This window comes from Bos taurus, chromosome 25 (genome assembly GCF_002263795.3).
Source record: "Bos taurus isolate L1 Dominette 01449 registration number 42190680 breed Hereford chromosome 25, ARS-UCD2.0, whole genome shotgun sequence".
Taxonomy (NCBI): domain Eukaryota; kingdom Metazoa; phylum Chordata; class Mammalia; order Artiodactyla; family Bovidae; genus Bos; species Bos taurus.
The window spans coordinates 9,390,523-9,415,759 of record NC_037352.1 but is presented as its reverse complement, the minus strand read 5'-3'; the positions used below and the strand labels follow the sequence as shown (position 1 = coordinate 9,415,759).

General features: G+C 48.7%; 1 protein-coding gene across 1 annotated transcript in view; it reads left to right on the top strand.

The window, feature by feature from the left end:
• The first annotated feature begins 1,215 nt into the window (after positions 1–1,215).
• Positions 1,216–25,237, top strand: part of TEKT5 (tektin 5) — a 49,535-nt gene continuing 25,513 nt past the window's right edge. The window contains 5 exon segments of the mRNA NM_001046259.2: positions 1,216–1,870; positions 7,509–7,592; positions 8,641–8,711; positions 12,335–12,478; positions 17,038–17,260. Of these exon segments, the coding sequence (NP_001039724.1) occupies positions 1,295–1,870; positions 7,509–7,592; positions 8,641–8,711; positions 12,335–12,478; positions 17,038–17,260 (1,098 nt within the window). The 5' untranslated portion in view covers positions 1,216–1,294.

Genomic DNA, 25,237 nt, shown 5'->3' with positions numbered 1-25,237 from the left:
CTTTATTGCCACTCCCACCAACCAAGGAGGGGAGGAAGTTTCTTGATGGAATGAAAGTATTGGTATAGAATGGAAGGTTGAATGCTTTTTCTGGAGTAACAAAACCCTCAACCTAGACTCCCATTCATCCATTTAGTCCTGTGTCAGGTGCTGGGAGTTAACGGCGAAGCCAAACAGACGTGGCAGAGCCCTGCCAATGAGCTCACATCCCTCACCTTCCTTCTTAAGTTCAGGTTTGTTGAAGTATAATTTACATACAGTAAAAACCATCCCTTTTTTTGTTGCTCAGTTGCTCCGTTGTGTCTGACTCTTTGTGACCCCATGGACTGCAGTGACCCCAGGCTGTCCTGCACTATCTCGCAGAGTCTGCTCAAACTCATGTCCATTGAATCGGTGATGCCATCCAACCGTCTCATCCTCTGTTGTCCCTTTCTCCTCCTGCCTTCAATCTTTCCCAGCATCAGGGTCTTTTTCCAGTGAGTCAGGTTTTCACATCAGGTGGCCAAAGTATTGGAGCTTCACCCTTTTTAGTGGATGGTTCTATGAGTTTTGACAGATAGTTGCATAACCCCATCACCATCAAGATACAGGACAGTGCTGCCATCATTCCCAAATTTTCTCCTTCCCCTCCAGTCAATCTCCCTCTCACCGCCAGCCCCATCGATCTGTCTTCTGTCCATATAGATCTACCTTTACCAGAATGTCATGTAGATGGAATCATACAGGATGTGAGTCTAGCTGCTTCCACTGAGCTTAATCCATCTGAGATTCATTCCTGCTCTTGTGTGTGCCAAGAACTCATTCTGATTTTTTACCCCTGAGTGGTATCCCATGATGTGCATGGACCACTCTGGTGCCATCCTGGGGACAGAGAGAGAAGGGAAACAACTAGCCTTGACCACCTTGACCCTGAGTTGATTGGATGTACTGGAGTGGACCACATTCTCCCATAGGCAGAGTTAAGTGTGGAAAGGCAGGTTTGATTATTTACTGAAAATATACAAATGCCATTTCTTGCACCTCCAACTCTTGTCGACTGAAAAACTCATTCATGTTGTTGGTTGTTTTGTTTGGGTTTCCATTGGGCTGCTACGGTCCCAGCAGGGGGTAAGTGAGCCGGTGCAGGATGGGGGCGGCCAGGGGGCCGCCCAGGAGGGCACCACTCCCAGGCTTTATGACAACAGCGCCAAGTCATAGAGGCCCTGCCCATCCTTAAGAAAAGCCCCTTCCCCTTCCTGTGGTGCCCTGGCCTCCCCAGGGTAGACTTTTGCCCTAGCGGGGCTGATGGGGGAAGATGGAGTTTCTTGGAACGACTCAGACTGCCACTTACTGTGGTCCCAAGAAACCCTGTGGCGGGAGCGTGCTGCCCTCGGTGGCGTCCGGCCCGACCGTCCAGGAGTGCTACCAGCCCTACTACTTGCCAGGGTACCGCTACCTCAACGCTTGGAGACCCAGCCTCTTCTACAAGGTGGCCAATGCCCAGACCTGCCTGGACGAGGGGGCCACCTGCCGCAGCGCCCTGCGGCCGCCCACCATCCTGCCGGCCGTCCGCTCCGCCCTCTTCTGTCGCTACAGCCCCCAGGACTGGGACCAGTCCAACCGGCTGCAGTTATGTGGGGCTGAGGCGTCGCGGCTCTGGGCCGGCCGGATGACGGGTGACTCCATGAGGCTCATGCAGGACAAGGATCAGCTGACGCGCCAGATGCAGGAGGGGACCTGCCGGAACCTGGGCCAGAGGCTGTCGGACATCGGCTTCTGGAAGTCGGAGCTGAACTACGAGCTGGAGAGGCTTCTGAACGAGAACCACAGCTTGGATGCCATTAAGAGGCGGCTGGAGTGTGCGGCTGAGGAGCTGAGGTGTCCATTGCAAGTGAGCATGCGGCAGGGAGGGGGTCCTGGGGGTGACTGGGATGTCAGCCCTGCAGTACAGTCCCACACACCTCCCTTGAGTGAAGGTCAAGGTGACAGGCATCTTGAAGCTCAGTTTGAGCTGCATCATCATCTATCAGTTCAATTTAGTCGCTCAGTCATGTCCAACTCTTTGTGACCCCATGGACTGTGGTACCCCAGACCTCCCTGTCCATCACCAACTCCCGGTATTTACTTAAACTCATGTCCATCAAGTCGGTGATGCCATCCAACCATTTCATCCTCTGTCGTCCCCTTCTCCTTCTGCCTTCAATCTTTCCCAGCATGAGGGTCTTTTCCAGTGAGTCAGTTCTTCACATCAGGTGGCCAAAGTATGGGAGTTTCAGCTTCAACATCAGTCCTTTCAATGAACATTCAGGACTGATTTCCCTTAGGATGGACTAGCTGGATCTCCTCACTGTCCAAGGGTCTCTCAAGAATCTTCTCCAGCACCACAGTTCAAAAACATCAATTCTTTGGTGCTCAGCTTTCTTTATAGTCCAACTCTCACATCCATACATGACTACTGGAAAAACCATAGCTTATCGACTAGATGGAACTTTGTTGGCAAAGGAATGTTTCTGCTTTTTAATATGCTGTCTAGGTTGGTCATAGCTTTTCTTCCAAGGAGCAAGCGTCTTTTAATTTCATGGCTGCAATCACCATCTGCAGTGATTTTGGAGCCCCCCAAAATAAAGTTTGACACTGTTTCCACTGTTTTCCCCTCTATTTGCCATGAAGTGATGGGACCAGATGCTGTGATCTTAGTTTTCTGAATGTTGAGTTTTAAGCCAACTTTTTCACTCTCCTCTCTCATTTTCATCAAGAGGCTTTTTAGTTCTTCTTTGCTTTCTGTCCTAAGCGTGGTGTCATCTGCATATCTGAGGTTATTGATATTTCTCCTGGCAATCTTGATTCCAGCTTGTGCTTCATCCAGCTCAGCGTTTCTCATGATAAGTTAACTCATGATAAGTTTCTCATGATAAGTTAACTCTGCATATAAGTTAAATAAACAGGGTGACAATATACAGCTTTGATGTACTCCTTTCCCGATTTGGAACCAGTCTGTTGTTCCATGTCCAGTTCTAACTGTTGCTTCCTGACCTCCATACAGGTTTCTCAGGAGGCAGGTCAGGTGGTCTGGTATTCCCATCTCTTTAAGATTTTTCCACAGTTTGTTGTGATCCACACAGTCAAAGGCTTTAGCATAGTCAATATTGCAGAAATAGATGTTTTTCTGGAACTCTCTTGCTTTTTCGATGATCCAGTGGATGTTGGCAATTTGATCTCTGGTTCCTCTGCCTTTTCTAAAACCAGCTTGAACATCTGGAAGTTCGAAGCCTAGCTTGGAGAATTTTGAGCATTACTTTAACTAGCATGTGAAATGAGTGCAATTGTGTGGTAGTTTGAGCATTCTTTGGCATTGCCTTTCTTAGGGATCAGAATGAAAACTGACCTTTTCCAGTCCTGTGGCCACTGCTGAGTTTTCCAAATTTGCTGGCACATTAAGTGCAGCACTTTCACAGCATCATCTTTTGAAATAGGATTTGAAATAGCTCAACTGGAATTCTATCACCTCCACTAGCTTTGTTCATAGTGATGTTTCCTAAGGCCCACTTGACTTTGCATTCCAGAATGTCTGGCTCTAGGTGAGTGATCACACCATCATAATTATCTGGGTCATGAAGGTCTTTTTTGTACACTTCTGTGTATTCTTGCCACCTCTTCTTTATATCTTCTGCTTCTGTTAGGTCCATACCATTTCTGTCTTTTATTGTGCCCATCTTTGCATGACATGTTCCCTTGGTATATCTAATTTTTTTGAAGAGATCTCTAGTTTTTCCCATTCTATTGTTTTCCTCTATTTCTTTGCATTGATCGCTGAGGAAGGCTTATCTCTCCTTGCTGTTCTTTGGAACTCTGCATTCAAATGGTTATATCTTTCCTTTTCTCCTTTGCCTTTTGCTTCTCTTCTTTTCACAGCTATTTGTAAGTCCTTCTCAGACAACCATTTTGCCTTTCTTCATTTCTTTTTCTTGGGGATGGTCTTGATCCCTGCCTCCTGTACAACGTCACGAACCTCCGTTCATAGTTCTTCAGGTACTCTGTCTATTAGATCTAATCTCTTGAATCTATTTCTCACTTCCACTGTATAATCATAAGGGATAGTGGTTTTCCCTACTTTCTTCTATTTCAGTCTGAATTTGGCAATAAGGAGTTCATGATCTGAGCCACAGTCAGCTCCCGGTCTTGTTTTTGCTGACTGCATAGAGCTTCTCCATCTTTGGCTGCAAAGAATATAATCAATCTGATTTTAGTATTGACCATCTGGTGATGTCCATGTGTAGAGTCTTCTCTTGTGTTGTTAGAAGAGGGTGTTTGCTATGACCAGTACATTCTGTTGGCAAACTCTATGAGCCTTTGCCCTGCTTCATTCTGTACTCCAAGGCCAAATTTGCTTGCTATTCCAGGTATTTTTTGACTTCCTAGTTTTGCATTCCAGTCCCCTATAATGAAAAGGACATCGTTTTGGGGTGTTAGTTCTAGAAGGTCTTGTAGGTTTTCATAGGTCTTTTCAGCTTCTTCAGCATTACTGTTTGGGGCATAGACTTGGATTACTCTGATATTGAATGGTTTGCCTTGGAAATGAACAGAGATCATTCTGTCATTTTTGAGACCACATCTAAGTACTGCATTTCAGACTCTTTTGTTGACTATGATGGCTCCTCCATTTCTTCTAAGGGATTCTTGCCCACAGTAGTAGATATAATGGTCATCTGAGTTAAATTCACCCATTCTAGTCCATTTTAGTTTGCTGATTTTACTCCTCTGATTCCTATCCTCATCTATAGTCAGCTTTAAGTTAAATATATATGTATGTACATATATATATTTACATATGTGTGTGTGTGTGTGTGCGTGTGTGCTTAGTTGCTCAGTCATGTCCAACTCTTTGCAACCCCATGGACGGTAGCCTGCCAGGCTCCTCTGTCCATGGGATTCTTCAGGCAAGAATACTGGAGTGGGTTACCATGCCCTCCTCCAAGGGATCTTCCCAACCCAGAGATTGAACCCAGGTCTCCCACATTGCAGGCAGATTCTTTACTGTCTGAGCCACGAGGGAAGCCTATGAGCACTGGAGTGGGAAGCCAATCCCTTCTCCAGGGGATCTTCCTGACCCAGGAATTGAACTGGGGTCTCCTGTTTTGCAGGTGGATTCTTAACTACTAAGCTATGAGAGAAGCCCATTTATACATATGCATATATACATAATATATATTGTTGTGCATATATATTATGTATGCATACATATATTATGTATATATACATGCATATTATATACATATAAGTTATATATATAACTTAGTCAGTTGACAATAATCCCAGTGCAATCAGGGTTCCTCAAACTGAATGGAATTTCCTTTCTCCTGAGGTTACAGCAGAATCACAGGTGCTTCATAAAGACATCACAAGCACACATGTATGTATATGTACGTGATGGTTTTTAGAAGACGTGTTTCAATTAACTGCTTTATTTTTCTCCGTAGCCCTTGAGACCCTGCTAATATACTAGATAATTTACATTTTTTTCTTATTTACTGTTTTGCTCCATGCACTAGAATATAGGCTCCTCGAGGGCAGGGATTTCCGTCCACTTTTCCAGCAAAGACTGCTGTTCAGCTGCGAGGGACCAGTATGTCTATGAAAAGTGAAATGAAAGTGTCATGTCCCACTCTTTGCAACCTCATGGACTGCAGCACGTCAGGCTTCCCTGTCCTTCACCATCTCCTGGAGTTTAGCCCATTTGCTAGAACTCTTATAGGCTTCCTGGCTGCAGAGGAGTCTGAGTAACTGAGAATTTGTCCCTGGGTCCTGGCCCAGACATTTTGGGCAGAGGGACTGGCATTATCCGCCTTGGGCTGTGGAAGATTATTGTGGCCACACGAGACAGTGTCCTGCTGCTTCCTGGAGCACGTGGGGACGCAGACATCCTGCCTGCCGACCTCCTGCATCTGCATCTGCTCTTTGTCAGGCATGGGGACACCTGAGGGGTTCTGCCTCCAGATCCCTTGGAGACATGGAACAGGTTCTGACCACTATGGGGTGGTGGGGGTCCCAGCTGTTTCCCTACACCCCCAGGTTGCCCACCTGGAAGGACAGTGGGCAAGGACTGCCACTCAGAGATCCAGGGTAGCATCCGAAATCCAGAACTCCCCCCACTGCCTCCAACCCTCCTCACTCATCGAGCCTGTCTGGAAAGCCCAGCTCTGCCTCATTATGTACGGCCCCCTGTGACAGCCAGATGGAGGCACAGGGACCAGAGACATATTACTTCTATGCACTTGTTTCCAAGTCCAAGCTGACCACCTTGTTCCAGGTGCTTCTCAGTGAACCGTGATGACAGCCTCCTTCCTGGCCTCCTGACTTCTGCTCCCTTCAACCCATTCCAGACAGTAGCCAGAGGGATGGTTTTAAACATTAAACTAGATCTCTGCTCCTGCCCACTAAAACCCCACAATGGTTTCCTCATGCATTGGAGGGGTTAACATCCGAGTTTCTTGTCACAGCCCCAGTGCTTCCTGTCTGCTGCGCCTCCTACCCCAGGGTCTTTGCACCAGCTGTTCCTGCTTCCTGGCACAGTATCCCCATTCATTTCTGCTGCTTCTCATAATTCAGTCATGATCTGCCACCTCCTTAGGGAAGTCCTCCCTAACCACCCGGTCATTCCTTCACCACCCACTCACAGTCCCTTATTTTCATCCCAGCCCACATCACAGTCAGAAACAACTGAGATTCCTTTCTGTGTTCACGTGTGTTTGTGTTCTTGCTTTTCTATTCGAACTCCACATGAGCAAGGGCTGTCTGTTTAGTTCACGCAGTGCCCCCAGTACCTTGATGGATGGTGACACAGAGAAGAGGGGGCAGTCAATTCTGAAATCAAGGGCTCCTCCCCCTCCTTCCTGAGTTCCCAGATGTTTTTGCATCCCGATGCCAGATGTCCTGCTATGCTCCCTGACCCCTTCTCCTCCCATGCTCTTTGTGACACCACAAGCCCATGGCCTGTGACCATTCTTTCTCAGTCTGCTGCTGCAGGAGCTGCTCTGAGCATCTGCTCCTATGACTTCTGTTCCATTCTGCTCATGTCACATCTTTCATGGCTCGTAAGGGCCATGTGGCAGGGTTGCCTGGGTCTCACTTGGCCTCAGCCACTTTCCAAAGCTCTCCCCCCATTTAGAGATCTCCAAAGAGGGGTTTTCACATATACTTATTCATCAGTGATACTTTCAGACAATATTTTAAGTGCTTTATACTTGTCGAGCTGACTTAACCAGCACGACCTACTTGAGGTGTGCACTAATTTTACACCTGTGTACCATCTCAGCATCCCACAGCCCCCATCTCCCTCAGCATCTCGAAGCCCCCCCTGATGGAGAAGGGGAGGCAGAAGCCCAGCCAAACACACAGTAATGGGGCCCCATGAAACATCCAGGTTTCCCAGGAATGAAACACATCATGGCAAAGGTATAAGCGAGTCACTTCCACTCAGGGTCTACAAACAGCTGCAGGGAGAACACACGATTTCTCATCATTCCCTGCAGGTGGCCCTGGAGTGTCTGTACCAGAGAGAGAAAAGGATCGGGATTGATTTGGTCCATGACAACGTGGAGAAAAATCTTATCCGGGTAAAGTGCCCCCTGGGTCTGGCCAACTCCCTAAGGGAAGTGGAAGATCAGCTGGTCAGAGAGGTTTCTGAGCTGCCAGTCAAGAGTAGAAGCCACATGAGTCCCCGCCCCCACCCCCACCCAGCCCCCCACACGCCATGCAAAGTTAGGACTCAGAAAGTGGGGCAGGGGTTAGGTTGCAATTTAGAAATAGTGAGAGATGAGGTCATTTGACCCTCAGTCTTTTCATCTCCAAAATGGGCATTATAATAGTGTGTGCTGTGGTGTCACTTCAGTCGTGTCTGACTCTTTGGGACCCGGTAGCCCACCAGGCTCCTCTGTCCATGGGATTCTCCAGGCAAGAATATTGGAGAGGGTTGCCATGCCCTCCTCCAGGGGATCTTCCTGACCCAGGGATCAAACCTGAGTCTCTTGCATCTCCTGCATTGGCAGGTGGGTTCTTTGCCACTAGCTCCACCTATCATGATAGTAAAGTAAAGTACAAAGTAAAGTAAAGTTGCTCAGTCGTGTCCGACTCTTCGCGACCCCATGGACTATAGCCTACCAGGCTCCTCTGTCCATGGGATTTTTCCAGGCAAGAGTACTGGAGTGGGTTGCCATTTCCTTCTCCAGGGGATCTTCCTGACCCAGGGATCGAACCTGGGTCTCCAGCATTGCAGACAGACGCTTTACCGTCTGAGCCAATAGCCAGTGTTTATTGAACACCTATTGCATGTCACACACTGTCACATATCGTTTCATACGCATTATTTAATTCAATGATAAGATGTTCTATGCATGGACCCGTGGCACATAGTAGGTGCTGCATCTTCTTTTATTCTGGAGGTATATAAAAGAAAGGACAGGAGGGACATAGAATGTACAGCTTCCACAGTCGACTGTCAGTTGCCTGGTCAGGGGATAATGCAGGTTGAGGCTGGAAATGGACTCCACCCTGACATTTCACCTCATGGGATGGAGAGTGGGCAGTGAGAGGTGGTGGGTAGGGCGCTGGCCTGGGAGACAGGGTGCTGAGTTTCTGAGCTCTTTCTGACATCTTTCATTGCAGGAAGTAGATATGATAAAATGTTGCCAAGAACAGATGAGAAAACTAGCTCAAAGGATTGATATCCAGATGCGGTAAGAGCTGTTTTCTCCTCCTCCTCTTGGAGTTTGTTTGGGGTATCCCAGGTTTCTAGGGGGCAAGACGGAAGGGTCCCCCATCTCCACGTGGTTCTTTTGATCAGTGGTGTGTTGGTAAGAGTTTAACAATCAGCTCTCCTCAGGAAAAGAGAGAAATCCTGATTTGTCACGTTTGTCAATTTCAGGGATGTAAATACTACCCCCATGGCTGATCTCAGTCTACGGATAGGATGCTACTGATTGATTTTCATGAGTCAGCACATCACTGGTGGTTCTTGTTGGCAGTGTGAGTCCTTTGGCAAAAGAAATTAGGCTCCCTGAGGGTCCTCTTAGCCTGTGGCTTCCCCGTGTGAGTCGTGAACTTTGGGATACATCCAAGAGTGAGTGGCATTGGCCATCAAGGTGAGGGGGCCTGGGAATCTCCAGAAGGGAGCTGATGGACGTCTTGAGCCATCATTCCTTGGAGTCTTCAAAGGAATCAGCTTTTTTTTGTTGGAAGATTATGCACCTGGTGTCATGACAAGCCAGGAACCACCCCACCCCGAACCCCCCCAGCCCCCCTATAATTGAAGGGGAGGCTTGAGTTTTACAGGACTTGTGAGATTCATAGCTGAGCCCTTGGCACTCAGATCGCCTGGAGGTAGCAGCCTGGTTCTTGAGCTGGGCACTTGCAGGGCAGGCTGTTCTACTGGTTTCTCCATTCTTCATTTAGATGGGCTGGCAACCTTACCAGGACTGCCCCTTCCTGCTGTGTAGGGCAAGTGGGCAGCCTGTATGGGATGCTAAAGGGTCTGGGAGCTTAGGCTCTGGGAGCTTGGTACCCTGGTCCGCTGTATCCCCAGAAACAGCAGTCACCCCCACCTGATAAACACAGCAGCTCCCTGACCCCACTGAGGCTGTAAAAAGGGTGGCAGGGTTGGAGAGAATTGTCCAGGATAAAATGTCATCCAGGGCAACGTCGAAAAGCTACCTGCAGATCTAAGGGTGTAGTCAGGGACAGAGGAGTTGGGAAGACTCAGGGAGACCTCAGAGGTGGAGAAACGTCAAAATGAGATGCAAATACAGCGGTGACTGAGGTGGCAGTTGAATGGATGAAAGGAGAGTTGAATACCATATTTGTGCTTCTGTCCTGATTTCTGGCAGTTCATCTACTGCTTGGACTAAATTTGCTTAATATTCATCTATAAATTAACTAACTTTTAAAAAAGGCTTCAGCAGTTGTATTTAGAACAGGAAAGTTTTAACAAAGAGAATTTTCTGGGCAGCAAATGTCTTTATTGGATTTTTCTTACCTTTATGTTTGTTGATGTTGTTGAGTCGGTACGTTGTATCCAACTCTTATGAGATCCCACTGGACTGTAGCCCACCAGGCTCCTCTGTCCATGGAATTTCCCAGGTAAGAATTCTGGAGTGGGTTGCCATTTCCTTCTCCAGGGGATCTTCCTGACCCAGGGATTGAACCCGAGTCTCATACATCTCTTGCATTGGCAAGCAGATACTTTACCACAGAGTCACCTGGGAAGCCCTGCCCTTATGTTTATGATTGCCTTTTTTTTTTTTCCCCCAGCAAAGGAGCATGCTTTTGCATTTGTGGTTGTCTTGGGGCTGTGACAAAATTCTGTGTCGGAGTGACAGGAAGCCTGTAGTTTGGGAAATGGGACAGTTTGAGCTGAAAAAGTGAACAAAATCCAAGACTTGAAATTGGAGAACTGGACCCTGGAAGAGAAATCTTGAAACTGGAGTGAGCAGAGGGCTGCTTGTGCAGGAAAACTAGAATGACCAGTGTGGTCTCCTTGACTGGGAGACACAGGATGAGAGACAGAGCGAGAGATGGTGTCAGAGGGAGAGAGAGACAGAAAGAGAAAGACATGAAGCTGTAAACAGAGAGAGATGAGGAGCAGAGAGACAGAGGGCCAGAGAGGGACATAGACATGCTGGACAAACAGAAAAATCAAGACTGAGAGAGCTGGAAAAGACAGACATGGAGAAAGAGCAAAAGAGAACAGGAGAGGCTGGGAGGGAAGCCGTCGAGGCAGCGCAAGTCTGGGGGAGATGAGAGCAGGTGGACAGGACTCTGCTCTTTGCCAGGATCATAGGTCTGCTCACCCTGGAGAGAGTGACCTTGGGCAGCGGCCCGTGTGTCAGAGGATGCCTGTCATCTCGGAGGGTGGTGGCTCGAGCGGCCAGGGCAGCCCGGCTAACCAAGAACTGGCCGCAGCCTCATCAGAGGTTCAGAACTCAGTATGCCCTGACCCCGTGGGAAGGCTCTATCGCTGACCCACCTGGGGCCACCCTGGCCCTGAGCAGGTGCTGGGCTGTGGACTCAAGGTTTTCTAAACGAGGCCTGAGGCCTGCATCTGGGCAGGGTTGAGTCCTCACCTTGCCAGATGCCCCAGCAAAGCAGAAAAGGCTTTCCTGACTGGGCAGGAGCCAAGTTCAGGCTTTTCCCGGTGGGCCGATGGTAGGACAAGCTTTGGCACTGGCCAGAATCTTCTACTGGGGGTGACGGGCTGCGCCCTCCTTCCCTGGGCCTCATTAGCTGGGGCCAGGAGCTGGACCGACTAACCCATGAGTCTGAGGCCCCAGGTCCTCCTCTGATGCTCTGGTATGCGTCTCTCCTACATTCTGGTCTTTTTTTTGTTTTTGTTTTTTTAATCTTTTGGCCTTGCCACGTGGCATGAAAGTGAAAGGGGCTTCTCTCGTGATGCAGATGGTAAAGAATCTGCCCATAATGCAGGAGACCTGGGTTCGATCCCTGGGTCGGGAAGATCCCCTGGAGAAGGGAATGGCTACCAACTCCAGTATTTTTGCCTGGCGAATTCCATGGACAGAGGAGCCTGGTGGGCTATAGTCCATGGGGTCACAAAGGTGCATGTGGGATCTTATTTCCCAGACTGGGGATCGGAACCCATGCCTTCTGCAGTGCAAGTATGGGTTTTAACCACTGGACCACCAAAGAAGTATCCCATTCTGGTCTGTCTTCACATTCTGGTTCATAGGGTAGGATGGGGCCCCATTTCTCCATGGCTTTGCCAATTCCAATGGCCCCAAGGGCCCCAGTAGGGCTCTTCCTGCCCCAACATGACTCTCTGTGCATCCTGATGGGGGGGGACCCAGCATGAGGATTTAATTTCTTTGCTCCTGGCCTGTTTTTGAAGCCTTAGGTCAGCAAACTACAGTCGGAGGGCCAGAACTGGCCCACCATCTGTTTTTGTCAATAAAGTTTTATTGGAACCCAGCCATGACCATTCATTTACAGATTAGCTATGACTGTTTTCCTACATAGTTGAGCAGTTAGTTGCAACAGAGACCACATGACCCGCAAAACCTAAAATATATAGTATTTGACCCTTTACAATAAATGTTTACTCTCTCCTGTTCTAAGTGACAACAGGTCTGTTTGGACTGGGGGGATGGGAGGGAGAGTGGGAGGAGGCCCTGGGTGTGTGGTGGGGCCTTAAGGTGGGAAGAGGGCTGGAAGTTACTGGGGGTGGACAGAACATCCTCCTGGGGTCCAGAGACTCGGTTTCCAGCAGTGGCTCTGCACTGACCTCCCCTGTGACCCTGGGTGAGGGACTCTGGGTGGAAGCACAATCTAGGGACACGTCCTTGCCTCCTAGTGATAACCGAGATGCTCAGCATGCCCTGGAGAGGGACCTCGAGGACAAAAACTCGGCCGAGTTCATTGATGAGAAGTGCCTTAACCTACGGAACACGTCAGACTGCATCAGCTTCTTCCACGGGGTGGAGAAAATTGATGGCACGTAAGTACCGGGCTCTCAGTCCCCATCTGGCTGTGCCCGAGGGGAGCCACGAGGGGGCTTTGGGTCCACTCCTGCCTAGGAATGGAAAAGGGGCATCAGGCCCCAGTCAAGTGTGGAGCCGTGGGCTGAATGGGTCGTGGGTTGAATTCAGTTGCATGCCACAGAATCCGATTCTGGCTAAGCTATGATGGAATTTACTGGAAGGCTGTCAGGGAGCCTGAGGCTCCAGGGGAAGGCTGTAGGGGGAAGTTCTGGAAGCCTGAATGAGCTAATCGGCTTTGGTGTTGGAGCACCACTGTCTTGCCCACTTCACCAAGACCCAAGTTCCAGGAAGGGAGCACAGCTGATTGGCTTGTGAGGGTCCCACAGCCGCTGCTCTTGGGGTACCTGGGTTGGCAGGTGCACTGAACAAATTACAAGACAAGATGGCTTTAACCAGGAGGAGGAGGAACAAAAGCTTGGTTGGGAGAGCCGATTGATGCCTGCCCACTCTGGTTAAGTGTGAGTTCTGGGACTTCCAGGGCCTAAAATTCCATACTTTCAATGCAGGGGGTGAGGGTTCAGTCCCTGGATGGGGAACTAAGATCCCACATGCCTCACTGTGTAGCCAAAAATAATATAAAAAGCTTAAAAAAAAGAGTGGATTCTGGAGCCAGGTTGCCTGGTTTCAGATCCAGGCTTCAATTAACCCTCAGGACAAAGGACTTAATCTCTCCGGGCTCCATTTCCCCGCCTCTACCACTGGAATAAAAATAACATCCACCTCCCAGAGTTTCTGTGAGAGTGGAAACGTGGGCGTCTGAGGCACCGAGCACAGATCCTTGCGTCGGGAATTATGATGGCTAACATTTATTGAGCGCTTGCTGTGTGACCTGATTTTCTTGTCACAACAACCATAAAATAGGTGCCTCCTGTCTGCCTGGACTGCTGTGGGCATGTCCCAGCATCACGGAATTGCTTGAAAATGAAAGCGAGCTTTCCCCATTGGTAGTTTGAGGCCTGGGATAACGACGGATGGAGAGAGATGCTCTGGGTACACGCAGAGGATGGGGTCTCAGATTTCCTTCAAGAAAAAAACCCTCTAGCACATAGAATTGTGCTTTTCACATAGTCAGTGTGCAATAAATGTCTGTTGACTGAGAAAATGAATGAAAGGGAGGAGGGAGGGAGGGGAGAGAAGGAAGGGACCCTTGGCTCATGCTGGGGTTGCTTTCTGGATTGTATTAAACATGCGGCTATTGAAAGAACCCTTTGGGGTTTCCTGCAATGACAACTTCCAGGGGCCCTTCTCCTTGTCTGGGCAAATTTGACTTCCCCACGGCAGTGGCAAGGTGAACAAGGCCTTGAGGGGGGCCCAGTCCCCTCAGCCACAGCTGCCCATTTGGACAGGGAATCTGGAAGGTTCCCTTCCCAAGTAAATGTCTTCCTGGAAGCTGGGCGGCCAGGCTGGTTGGTGGAGACTGATTTCCATGCCCACGAGGGGTCTGCTATTTCAAGGAGTCTGCTATTCCAGTGACTCCAGCTGGAAAGCCAGAGCTGCCATTTGGGATGACTAACTGCTCCCTAGATGTGCTAACTCGAGGCTTTGTATATGTTTTTTTTTTTTTTTTGCCGCACCTGGCTGCACGTGGGATCCTAGTTCCCCAACCAGGGATCAAACCCAGGCCCCCCTGCATTGGTAGCATGGAGTCTTAACCACTGGACCACCAGGGAAGTCCCAGTGGGGTTTCTTAAGGCGAGGCCATGTCTCGGTAGGTCACAGCACGTTTGGAGTTTGCATTGCCGTAACTCTGTTCATGGAATTTCTCATCACCTTGGATGATGTGGATGAAGATGCTAGCCGTTGCCTTTTACCCGCTGTTTGCTATAGGCTGGGCACTGTGCTGAGCCCCTCCAGAGCATTTCGTGAAAAATAAACATTTATCAAGTGCTTTCTATTGTCAGGTGCCATGATAGGGGGTCTCACATTTAGTCAGTCAGCAGCCTCCAGGGAAGGCACCATTTTTATCCCCATTTCACAATGAGGAACCTGAGACTCAGAGACGTATAGTGACTGGTCCAAGCTCACACAGCAAGTGGCAGAGCCTCAGTCTGAGTCACGTGGGACACTGGGACCCTGTTTTACCACCGTGCCTTCCTGCCTTCCCAGCAAAGCCTGCTGTGTCCTCCTGTTTTTAGAGGACACAGGCTCCAGAAAGCATGTCCCCCCCTCCTGAGGCATGCCACCCGTGAGGAGACAGGCTGCCGTGGCAAACCTCCCCAGGGAGAGTGTGAATAAGTGGGCTATTTTCCCTGCGGAGCTCAGCTGTCTGCTCCTGGGGAGGGGGGCTTTGCAGCTGCTGCCCTTGACTTTGATAGCATCCCACTGAACAGCAGCAGGTACCCTCAGAGTCCATCTGTGGGTGGTTCTTTGCTCTCTTTGGTGCCTCCTCCTTCCTCGATTGATGGTGAGTAGCTGTGTGACCTTGGGGAAGACACTTCACCTCTCTGAGCCTCAAGTCAGTGTTGGATGAAAGCTCTGGATCAGACTCAGTGGCCTCTCACATCTCTAGAAGCCGAGACCTCTCCAGAAGTTTGATTTTAACTCCTGCAAAAGCCAGACAAAACAAGCACATGTTGTATGCTTTTTAAAATATTTCTAGTCACCATGCAGTCTAAGTGCTTTAAAATGTCCTGAAAGAGCCTTCTATTTCAGATGATTGAATCTCTTTTTTCCTGCTGTCTGAGAATAAAAATCTGCTTTATTTTAAGAACTGGAGACTTCCCGGCTAGAAAAGACCTCAAAAATGTATCTAATCTGGTTTACCTGGGGACTGAAGTCAGCTCAAAGGAACATGTGTATGTGTCTCTCTTTCTCAAAGGCTTCCTGGAGGAGAAAACTCTTATTGCACGGATTTACATACTCAACCGGGAAGAACTTTCTCTTCCCTAAACTGAATCCCTTATGTGTCACCGCCTCCAAGAAGCCTTCCCAGCCTGCCTTTTCTAATGTAGCCTGAGCTCTCTTCATCCTTCCAGATCCATTCTCTAGCTGCCCTGGTGTGAGTCCGATAGAGGAGTTTGCCCTCTACAAACTGCCTTTCCTGGGTGTTTGCCATCTGGTTCCCAGCAGGGTTCAGCCAATAAGAGGGTCACCAGAAGGAGATGAAGGAGAAGGATGTTGAGGATTTATTCTCCATGGCTTCCTCTCTTTTCCTTTCACAGCTGGGGTGGTGACAACTTTGTGCACTCGCTAATCTATGAGCCCCTCAGTGTTCTCTGAGTATAAATTCCATCTATTTCCTTTTATGACCTAGACTGACACATAATGACCCACTCTACTTGTCTCTCTTCCTCATTCTGCTTCTAAATTCCTTCCCAGAACGTAACACCAGGTGTAAACATCTTATTAATTTATTGTCTATCTCCCTCCCCTGGAAATTCATCACCATGAGGACGAGGATGTCACCCGCTCTATCCCAGGTGACTGGAAAAAGTCTTGGCGTGTGGTAGGTGTTCAGAGAACATTTGCTGAGTGAATAAGTCAGTGCAAGTAGGGTGGCCACAGGCTCATCCCTGAATGGAAGGGGCCCTGCAGCCAGCAACATGCCTGATGTCCCCTTCTTGAATCTATGTTTTTGGTGGAGAAGGAGGGAAGGCTAAAGAAAAGAACCCGTCCAGGGGATCTCTCCCCTCTTGCAATTCACCAAGTGTCCTTTGAGGAAGGCTGCAGTTGCCTTATCTGTAAATGAAGGGTTTGGATCAGCTCAGTGGCTCAGCTAGGGGTCATTGTTCCTCCTCCTCCAAGGAACATTTGGTAGTTAGTGTCTAGAGACATTTTGGCACCCCACTCCAGTACTCTTGCCTGGAAAATCCCATGGACAGAGGAGCCTGGTAGGCTGCAGTCCATGGGGTTGCGAAGAGTCAGACACGACTGAGCGACTTCACTTTCACTTTTTACTTTCATGTATTGGAGAAGGAAATGGCAACCCACTCCAGTGTTCTTGCCTGGAGAATCCCAGGGACGGGGGAGCCTGGTGTGCTGCCGACTATGGGTTGCACAGAGTCGGACACGACTGTCGCGACTTAGCAGCAGCAGCAGAGACATTTTTGACTGTAACAGGGAGAGAAGCATTACTCCCGGCATCTGTCTAGTGGTTAGAGGCCAGAGATGCTATTAAACATCCTACAGAAGACAGCCCATCATCCCCACCCCAACAAAGAATTGCCTGCGTGTGTACCAAGTCACTGTGTCCAACTCTGTATGACCCTATGAACCGTAGCCCGCCAGGCTCTTGGGTCCATGGGATTCTTCGGGCAAAGATACTGGATAGGACTGCCATGCCCTCCTCCAGGGGATCTTCCCGACTCAGGGATTGAACCCGAGTCTCTTACGTCTACCTGCACTGGCAGCTGGGTTCTTTACCACTAGCGCCACGAGGGAAGCCCCAGCAGAGAATTATCCTGACGCGAACGTCAGAAGCGCCAAGGCTGAGAAACCCCGGATGCAGAGATCTCCAAGCCTGCCGCAGATCCCCCATCCTCCTCGCCCGGTAAATTCTCTCTCCTGCCTCTCCTAGGATCTCCGTACCCGAGACGTGGGCGAAGTTCAGTAACGACAACATCCGGCACTCGCAGAACATGAGGGCCAATTCCATCCGGCTGCGGGAGGAGGCGCAGAACCTCTTCGATGTGTTGGCAGACCAGCTGTGGAGGCAGTTCACCAACACCAACCTGGCCTTCAACGCTCGCATCGCGGAGGAGACGGACGTGAAAAACAAGCTGCAGACGCAGTTGGCTAAGGTAAGCGAGATGCCCGGGAGGACCGTCGTCCACGCTGCCAGGACTTCACCACGTGCCTCCCCTCCCCCGCTCCTGGATCTCCGCGGCTTCTGGTTGCTGCTGCAATGGTCCACGGTTTATGAGCCTGTTCACCCAAAAGGGGGTGGAGGCTGTGAGCTTCCTGGGGAGACTCCAGCATCCTGTGGGTAAATCTTCCTTGCTCACTAGATGATGGAGCTTGGCCTAGCTGGCATAGCAGCACCCAAAGAGGCTGCTGATGGCCCCCAGGGTCCTTCAGTCTACCTGAGGGCCACGTGGCTGAGCGTGACCAGTGAGAATGGTTGTCAATGCCAGACCCCCAGGAAACAGGTCTGAGCCGATCTTAAGATCTTAAGAAATGTCACATCAGCATCTTAAGAAATGTAACCTCTTTGACCTTCAAAGGTTTCAAGGGCACCCCCGTGGAGGGGTGGGATGCTTTTTGAATTGGAGGAGCCACAAGGATAGCCTAATCCTGCCAGAATCCTCTGCTATTCCCTGACTGACAAGCCCCTTTCCTTACTGCTGCATCTGAACCATCATGCTGTTTCCCAACCCTGGGGGAAGCTCTGCTGCATGGAATCTATCCTCTCTGCTAAATTTAGAGCACCTACTGGGTACCAGATGCTGGGCTAGGGACTGGAATGAGAAGAGGAGCCACACGAACAGTCTCCTGGTACCCATCTTCAGGGGGCTTATGGTAGCTGTGGTGGGAAGCAGTGGTGGCTGCCAAATTTATAACACAGTAAGGACTTAGGGATGACAATCTGGTTCGGGTGGGGGGAGGCAGGGGACTAGCATTGAACCTGAACTTGCAAACAGTACCCCTTTTTATTGTATATATGTTTGGTGAGGTTTAGTGGGCTGCAGCCAGGGTTTAATGGATATTATGTGGGCACTCTAAGGCCACCCACATAGGCCACCCTTTGGCGTGGAGTATGGAGTGCTATGCTTAGTCACTAAGTCATGTCTGACACTTTGTGACCCCATGGACTGTAGCCTGCCAGGCTCCTCCGTCCATGGAATTCTCCAGGCAAGAACACTCGAGTGGGTTGTCATGCCCTCCTCCAGGGGATCAAACCCAGGACTCCTGAATTGCAAGTGGATTCTTTACTGTCTGAGCCACCAGGGAAAGCCCAAGCATTCTGGACTGGATAATCTATCCCTTCTCCAGGGGATCTTCCTGACCCAGGAATCGAACCAGGTTCTCCTGCCTTGCAGGCAGAGTCTTTACCAACTGAGCTACCAGGAAAGCCCAGTGTTAGTCGCTCAGTCGTGGGGTCACAAAGAGTCGCTCAGTGTTAGCCGACTGTTTGTGACCTCATGGACTGCAGCCCATCAGGCTCCTCTATCCATGGGATTCTCCAGACAAGAATACTGGAGTGGGTAGCCATTCCCTTCTCCAGGGAATCTTCCTGACCCAGGGATTGAATCCAGGTCTCTGGCATTGGAGGCAGATTCTTTAGTTTGAGCCACCAGGGAAGCCCATAAAACAGAAGTTCCTCTAAATAATTGCAAGGTTGTAATAAGTGTTAGTGAGAGAAGAAGCAAGGAGATTTGCCAGAGATCTCCTGGGGTCCTTACTTCAGGTAGATCAGACAGGCAGTTGTCGCAGTTACATCAAGAGCAGATGGATAGGGAGTTAGGCAGCCGAAGGACTGGGGTGGGGGCGAGTGTTCTCAAGATGATGCAGGTGGGATGAGTTTGGATGGAGGGGAAGACGCAGGAGGTCATGCGGATTCTTTCTTTCCTCCCTTCCTTTCTTCCTTCTTCCTTCCTTCCTTGAAAAATCAGTCTATTATTGTGATAAAATATACATAACAAAGTATTTGCCATTGTCTTAGTTGCTTTGCGCTGCTATAACAAAAATACCATAGCCTGGGTGACTTATAAACAACAGAAATTTATATCTCAGCCTTCTGAGGACTGAGAAGTCCAGGATCGAGGCCCCAGAAGGCATGGTGTCTGGTGGGAACTCGCTTCTTGGTTCTTGCATACTGTCCTCTGCCTGTGTCCTCACATGGCAGAGAGGTGTGGAGCTCCCTGACCTCTTTCAGAAGGGCCCTACTCCCATTCATCAGGCTGCTGCTGCTGCTAAGTTACTTCAGTTGTGTCCGACTCTTAGCGATCCCATGGACTGCAGCCTACCAGGCTCCTCCGTCCATGGGATTTTCCAGGCAAGAGTACTGGAGTGGGTATTCATGAGGCTACTGCTGACCTAATCACCTCCCACAGACTACTCCACTTCCCAATACTGTCACAATGAGGGTTAGGTGTCAACATCTGAATCTGGGGGGACACAGACATTCGGTTCATAGCAACCATTATTAGGTGTATAGTTCCATCAAGTCCGGCTTTCCTGGTGGCTCAGATGGTAAAGAATCTGCCTGCCATGCAGGAGACCTGGGTTCAATCCCTGGGTCAGGAAGATTCCCTGGAGGAGGGCATGACAACCCATTCCAGTATTCTTGCCTGGATAATCCCTATGGACAGAGAAACCTGGTGGGCTACAGTCCATAGGGTTGCAGAGTCAGACACGACTCAGCGACTAATGCTTTCCGTCATGTTATGTATCTTCACATGATGCAAACATCACCACTATCCATCTCTAGAACATTTGTCATCTTCCCAAAGTATGAAGAACCCTGTGTTTAAACTCTGTGTCCATTAAACCATGACTCCCCATCCCCCTCCCTCTCCCCTGGTGACCACCAATTCCACTTTCTGTCTCTATGAATTGACTAGGTACTTTAGCTAAGTAGAATCATACTGTATTTGTCCTTTTGTATCTGGCTTATTTCACTTAGCACAATGTCTTTAAGGTTCATCTGTGCTGTAGATTGCATCAGAGTATCCTTCATAAAGCTGAATGATATTGCATGGATGTATATACGATTCATCCCTCGATGGATGCTTGAATGGCTTCTACTTTTGGGCCGTTTGTGCAAGCGATTTCTTTAATTTGGTGTTTCCTGTAGCGGATCAAATACAGTTCATCATCAGGTTTTACCACATGAGTCTGAGGCCTGGAGGTGACTTGGGATTAAGTTGGGTCACAGCGGCTGGTTTCTCACCTGTGAAACTGGGGGTCAGGATTCCTGTCTGATGCCGACAGCATGAGGATTAGTGAGTTGATCTTTATGGATCCCTTAGAATGTGCTTGGTACACAGTAAACTCTCAATAGAGGTGTTTATTAATCTATTTAATTAATAAAATCAATACATTAGTGATAAAGAAAAAGGGATCTTTTGGGTGAGGGTAGGGAGCAAACATTTCCCCTTTCCGTGTATCTCCAGGGAAGTTTTCAAGGATTACTAACAGCCTCATCACTGCTGATCAGTTTTTGCCACCAAGTGGATTTTTATTAATCATCATTATTTAATTACCAGTTCCTTTGCAAACAAGCCAGTACTCATTCTTGCCTGGAAAATCCCATGGACGGAGGAGCCTGGTGGGCTACAGTCCACGGGGCTGCAAAGAGTCTCAGACATGACTGAGCAACTAAGCACACAACTATCTTTTTCTGTGCTGCACAGCAATTATTGACCTGGTGGTCATAGGAATTCACTTTGAAAGACCAGGTCTACACAGTTCCCTAAGCAGATTTTGAATGTCCCAGTGGTTCAGGGCTGTGTAGACAGCCTTAGCTGTCTACCATGATCATGGGGGTCTATCCCCTAGGCCAAACCCCAAGCCTTGTAACTTATCCTGGGTCCTCACACTCTGGGGCCTTGGGATGTCACCCAGTCGTACTGACCACTGCTTAAAGAACGGTGGGTGGCCTTTTTGAGCTGAAGCAGTTGATGGTCACAGAGTGAGTTGCTGCCTTTGAGAACTGATAGCTCCTGAAAACCAGGCTCCCAGTGGGGGGCGTGGCTAGGGAAGGGGCGTGGCCAGAGGAGGGGCTTGTCTCTGGATTACCCAGTCCAAGGTGCTCTTTACAGGGAGACTCAACGTTGTGGGGCGAGAGGGGGTGGTGGGGAGGGTGGAAGATACAAGGACCTCGGGGGAGGGAGGAGGGGGGAGGGGAGGCAGTGGGGGAGAGGCGCTGCGGTCCCACAGCGCTTGTTCTGCAGTTGTGGGCGTGAGGTCCCGGCAGGGGAAATGACTGGGTGTGTAAGCAAGGACGCAGCATTAATAGCATGCAATCACATGGTGAGAAGGTATTTCCTCCTTCTTAACATTTTGGCTGTGCTGGATTTTCACTGCAGCATGTGGGCTCTTCACTGGGCTGCACAGGCTTCTCTAGTTGTGGCACAGGGCTTTGTTGCTCTGCCTCAGCACGTGGGATCTTAGTTCCCAGACCAGGGATGGAACCCATGTCCCCTCCATTAGAAGGCAGATTCCTAACCACTGGACCATCAGTAAAGTCCCCTTCAACCCTTGTGATGCTCTCAAGGGGAAATTCTCCATCGGATGCTAGAATGCCTTCCTCAGCTCTTTAACTCCAACTGATCTCCCTTTGAAGCAGAGGATGTGGACCTCAGGCTGAGACCTTTGGGCTGGCAGCTGTACCCAGAGTTTAAATCACACGCTTTTACTCTCATCTTGTTCGTACATTTTAATGGTTATTTCCCTTATGGCAGATGATGCCAGTTTTCCACTGATAATAGTGATATAACGTTTTATTTTTAAACAGATACATTTTTTTTTAATTTTTAAAAAGACAATTGATTTTAAAAGATTATTAACCATGTTACAAATGGTGTGAAGGGACATGCCTATAGTGGTAAAGATGGTGGGTGAAAGCCTGACTCTTGTGTGCGTAAGTCGCTTCAGTTGTGTCCAACACTTTGCAACCTCATAGATTGTAGCCCACCAGACTCCTCTGTCCATTGGGTTTTCCAGGCAAGAATACTGGAGTGGGCTGCCTTGCCCTCCTCCACGGGATCTTTTCAACCCAGGGATCGAACCCATGTCTCTTATGTCTCCTGTATTGGCAGGCGGGTTCTTTACCGCTAGTGCTACCTGTGAAGCCCCTGACTCTTGGAGAACAGCAAAATAGACTTGGGTCTCAACTATTATTTTCTGTGCTGAAATCACCCATGTTACCTGGGGATTGCATCGAGATGCAGATCCTGACCGAGAAGGTCTGCAGTCGAGCCTGAGAATCTGCACTGTGAACAACCTCCGGGGTCCCCAGTGCTGCTGGTAAAAAGCAGGCAAGCGTGCAGGTTGTAGAGCAAGTTGATCTTGACAATTTTAAGCTGTCTGCTCTTCTCTCACCCCTTCCTCCTCCCTCTGTCTTCCAGACTCAAAAATATTGGGAGAACCAAATCTTTCCAAGAGGCAAGGCACAGTCATCCCATTCTAATCAGATTTTCTCTAATTGCATTTTACTTCCAAGCTTCTGAACCAAGCCCAGCCGTTCTTCCCTGGAGGGATCCGGCTGGCTCAGGCCGGCTCAGCCCGCCACACAGATCTTCCCAGGTTTATGCAGATGTATATGTCCCTCTGGGGCTTCTGCCGCCCCTCTGAGATGCATGCCCTTGAATCAAAATCTCATTTTCCATCTTGATTACTAATGTGGTGGGAGCGAATGATGTTAGGAGCTGGGGAGTCAGGATGAGGCAGAAGCTTAGCGTTGACTGGCTGTCAGAGAGAGGAATCGGATTTCTCTGCTTCTGCTCAACAGCCTCCCCCCTCTACCTCCCTTCCCCCCACCCTCACTGCACCCCCCCCCGCCCCCCCCCACCCCACCCCCCGGCTGAAGGCTTTCCTGTAGCAAACAGAATGAGCCAGCTTTCAAGCTGGGAACTTTCCTGTTGGCTCTCCTTCACCTGGAGCCCCTTCCCCCATCTCAGTTAGTAGCTCTCACTTCCAGATGCTTCCAGAAGCTTCCAGGGCTCAATCCTGAATCTCAGAGTCCACCTGGATGCTGCTCTTTCTCTCCCACGCCCCCATCCTCTCCATCAGTAAATCCTGTTGGTTCAAATTTCAGAAGCTCATCACTACCCCTCCTCCTCTGCTTCCGCTCTGACCTGAGCCTCCATCATTTCTTGCCTGGACCATTGCTGAGGCCTCCTAAGTGCACTGCTTGCTTTTGATGTTGCCAACTAATGGGCTGGCAGCTTGTTGAGAGGGCATTCAGTTCTTCAATAGGCCGACTAGATTTACAGAGAGAAAAAGTTCAATTGCTTTAGATTCTTCAGGAAACCTTGAGAGTTTAACTGGAGAATACAGGTAACAGGCTGTCTCTGCCACCATCTTCACCTTGGCCAGGCCCCTCTGCACCACTGCTGTCATGGGAATTTCTCACCATGCCTTTGCAACCTCAGTGCCTCCCAAAATGCACGGTGCCTGATGAAGTCTAAGTAAATGAGGATGAAGTGGTTTTTCTTTTTTTTTTTTTTAAGATTTAAAAAAAAAAAATGTAGACCACTTTTAAAGTCTTCACTGAATGTGTTACAATATTGCTTCTGTTTTACGTTTTGATTTTTTGGTCATGAGGCATATGGAATCTTAGCTCCCTGACCAAGGATCGAACCCTCATCCCCTGCAAGAGAAAGTGAAATCTTAACCACTGGACTACCAGGGAAGTCCCTGGAGGGGATTTTATTTTTTTTTTTATTTTATTTTTTTTCTAATTTTATTTTATTTTTAAACTTTACATAATTGTATTAGTTTTGCCAAATATCAAAATGAATCCGCCACAGGTATACATGTGTTCCCCATCCCGAACCCTCCTCCCTCCTCCCTCCCCATACCATCCCTCTGGGCCCTCCCAGTGCACCAGCTCCAAGCATCCAGCATCGTGCATCGAACCTGGACTGGCAACTTGTTTCCTACATGATATTTTACATGTTTCATTGCCATTCTCCCAAATCTTCCCACCCTCTCCCTCTCCCACAGAGTCCATAAGACTGTTCTATACGTCAGTGTCTCTTTTGCTGTCTCGTACACCGGGTTATTGTTACCATCTTTCTAAATACCATATATATGCGTTAGTATACTGTATTTATGTTTTTCCTTCTGGCTTACTTCACTCTGTATAATAGGCTCCAGTTTCATCCACCTCATTAGAACTGATTCAAATGTATTCTTTTTAATGCTGAGTAATACTCCATTGTGTATATGTACCACTGCTTTCTTATCCATTCATCTGCTGATGGACATCTAGGTTGCTTCCATGTCTTGGCTATTATACACAGTGCTGCGATGAACATTGGGGTACACGTGTCTCTTTCCCTTCTGGTTTCCTCAGTGTGTATGCCCAGCAGTGGGATTGCTGGATCATAAGGCAGTTCTATTTCCAGTTTTTTAAGGAATCTCCACACTGTTCTCCATAGTGGCTGTACTAGTTTGCATTCCCACCAACAGTGTAAGAGGGTTCCCTTTTCTCCACACCCTCTCCAGCATTTATTATTTGTAGACTTTTGGATCGCAGCCATTCTGACTGGTGTGAAATGGTACCTCATAGTGGTTTTGATTTGCATTTCTCTGATAATGAGTGATGTTGAGCATCTTTTCATGTGTTTGTTAGCCATCTATATGTCTTCTTTGGAGAAATGTCTATTTAGTTCTTTGGCCCATTTTTTGATTGGGTCGTTTATTTTTCTGGAGTTGAGCTGTAGGAGTTGCTTGTATATTTTTGAGATTAGTTGTTTGTCAGTTGCTTCATTTGCTATTATTTTCTCCCATTCTGAAGGCTGTCTTTTCACCTTGCTAATAGTTTCCTTTGATGTGCAGAAGCTTTTAAGGTTAATTAGGTCCCATTTGTTTATTTTTGCTTTTATGGAGGGGATTTTAAATCAGAGGATAAATACTTGTAGTCCAGGGGTTAAACAAACTTGGCCCACATATTATTTGGACCCTCACGTTTTTCTTTTAACAGCTCTATTTTTACTTGACATGTAATTAACTGTTTATATTTCAAGTGTAGACTGTAAGAAGCGTTGACACACATATGTCATGAAGCTGCCACCTCAAGCAAAGTAGTGAACATACAAAAAGATTTC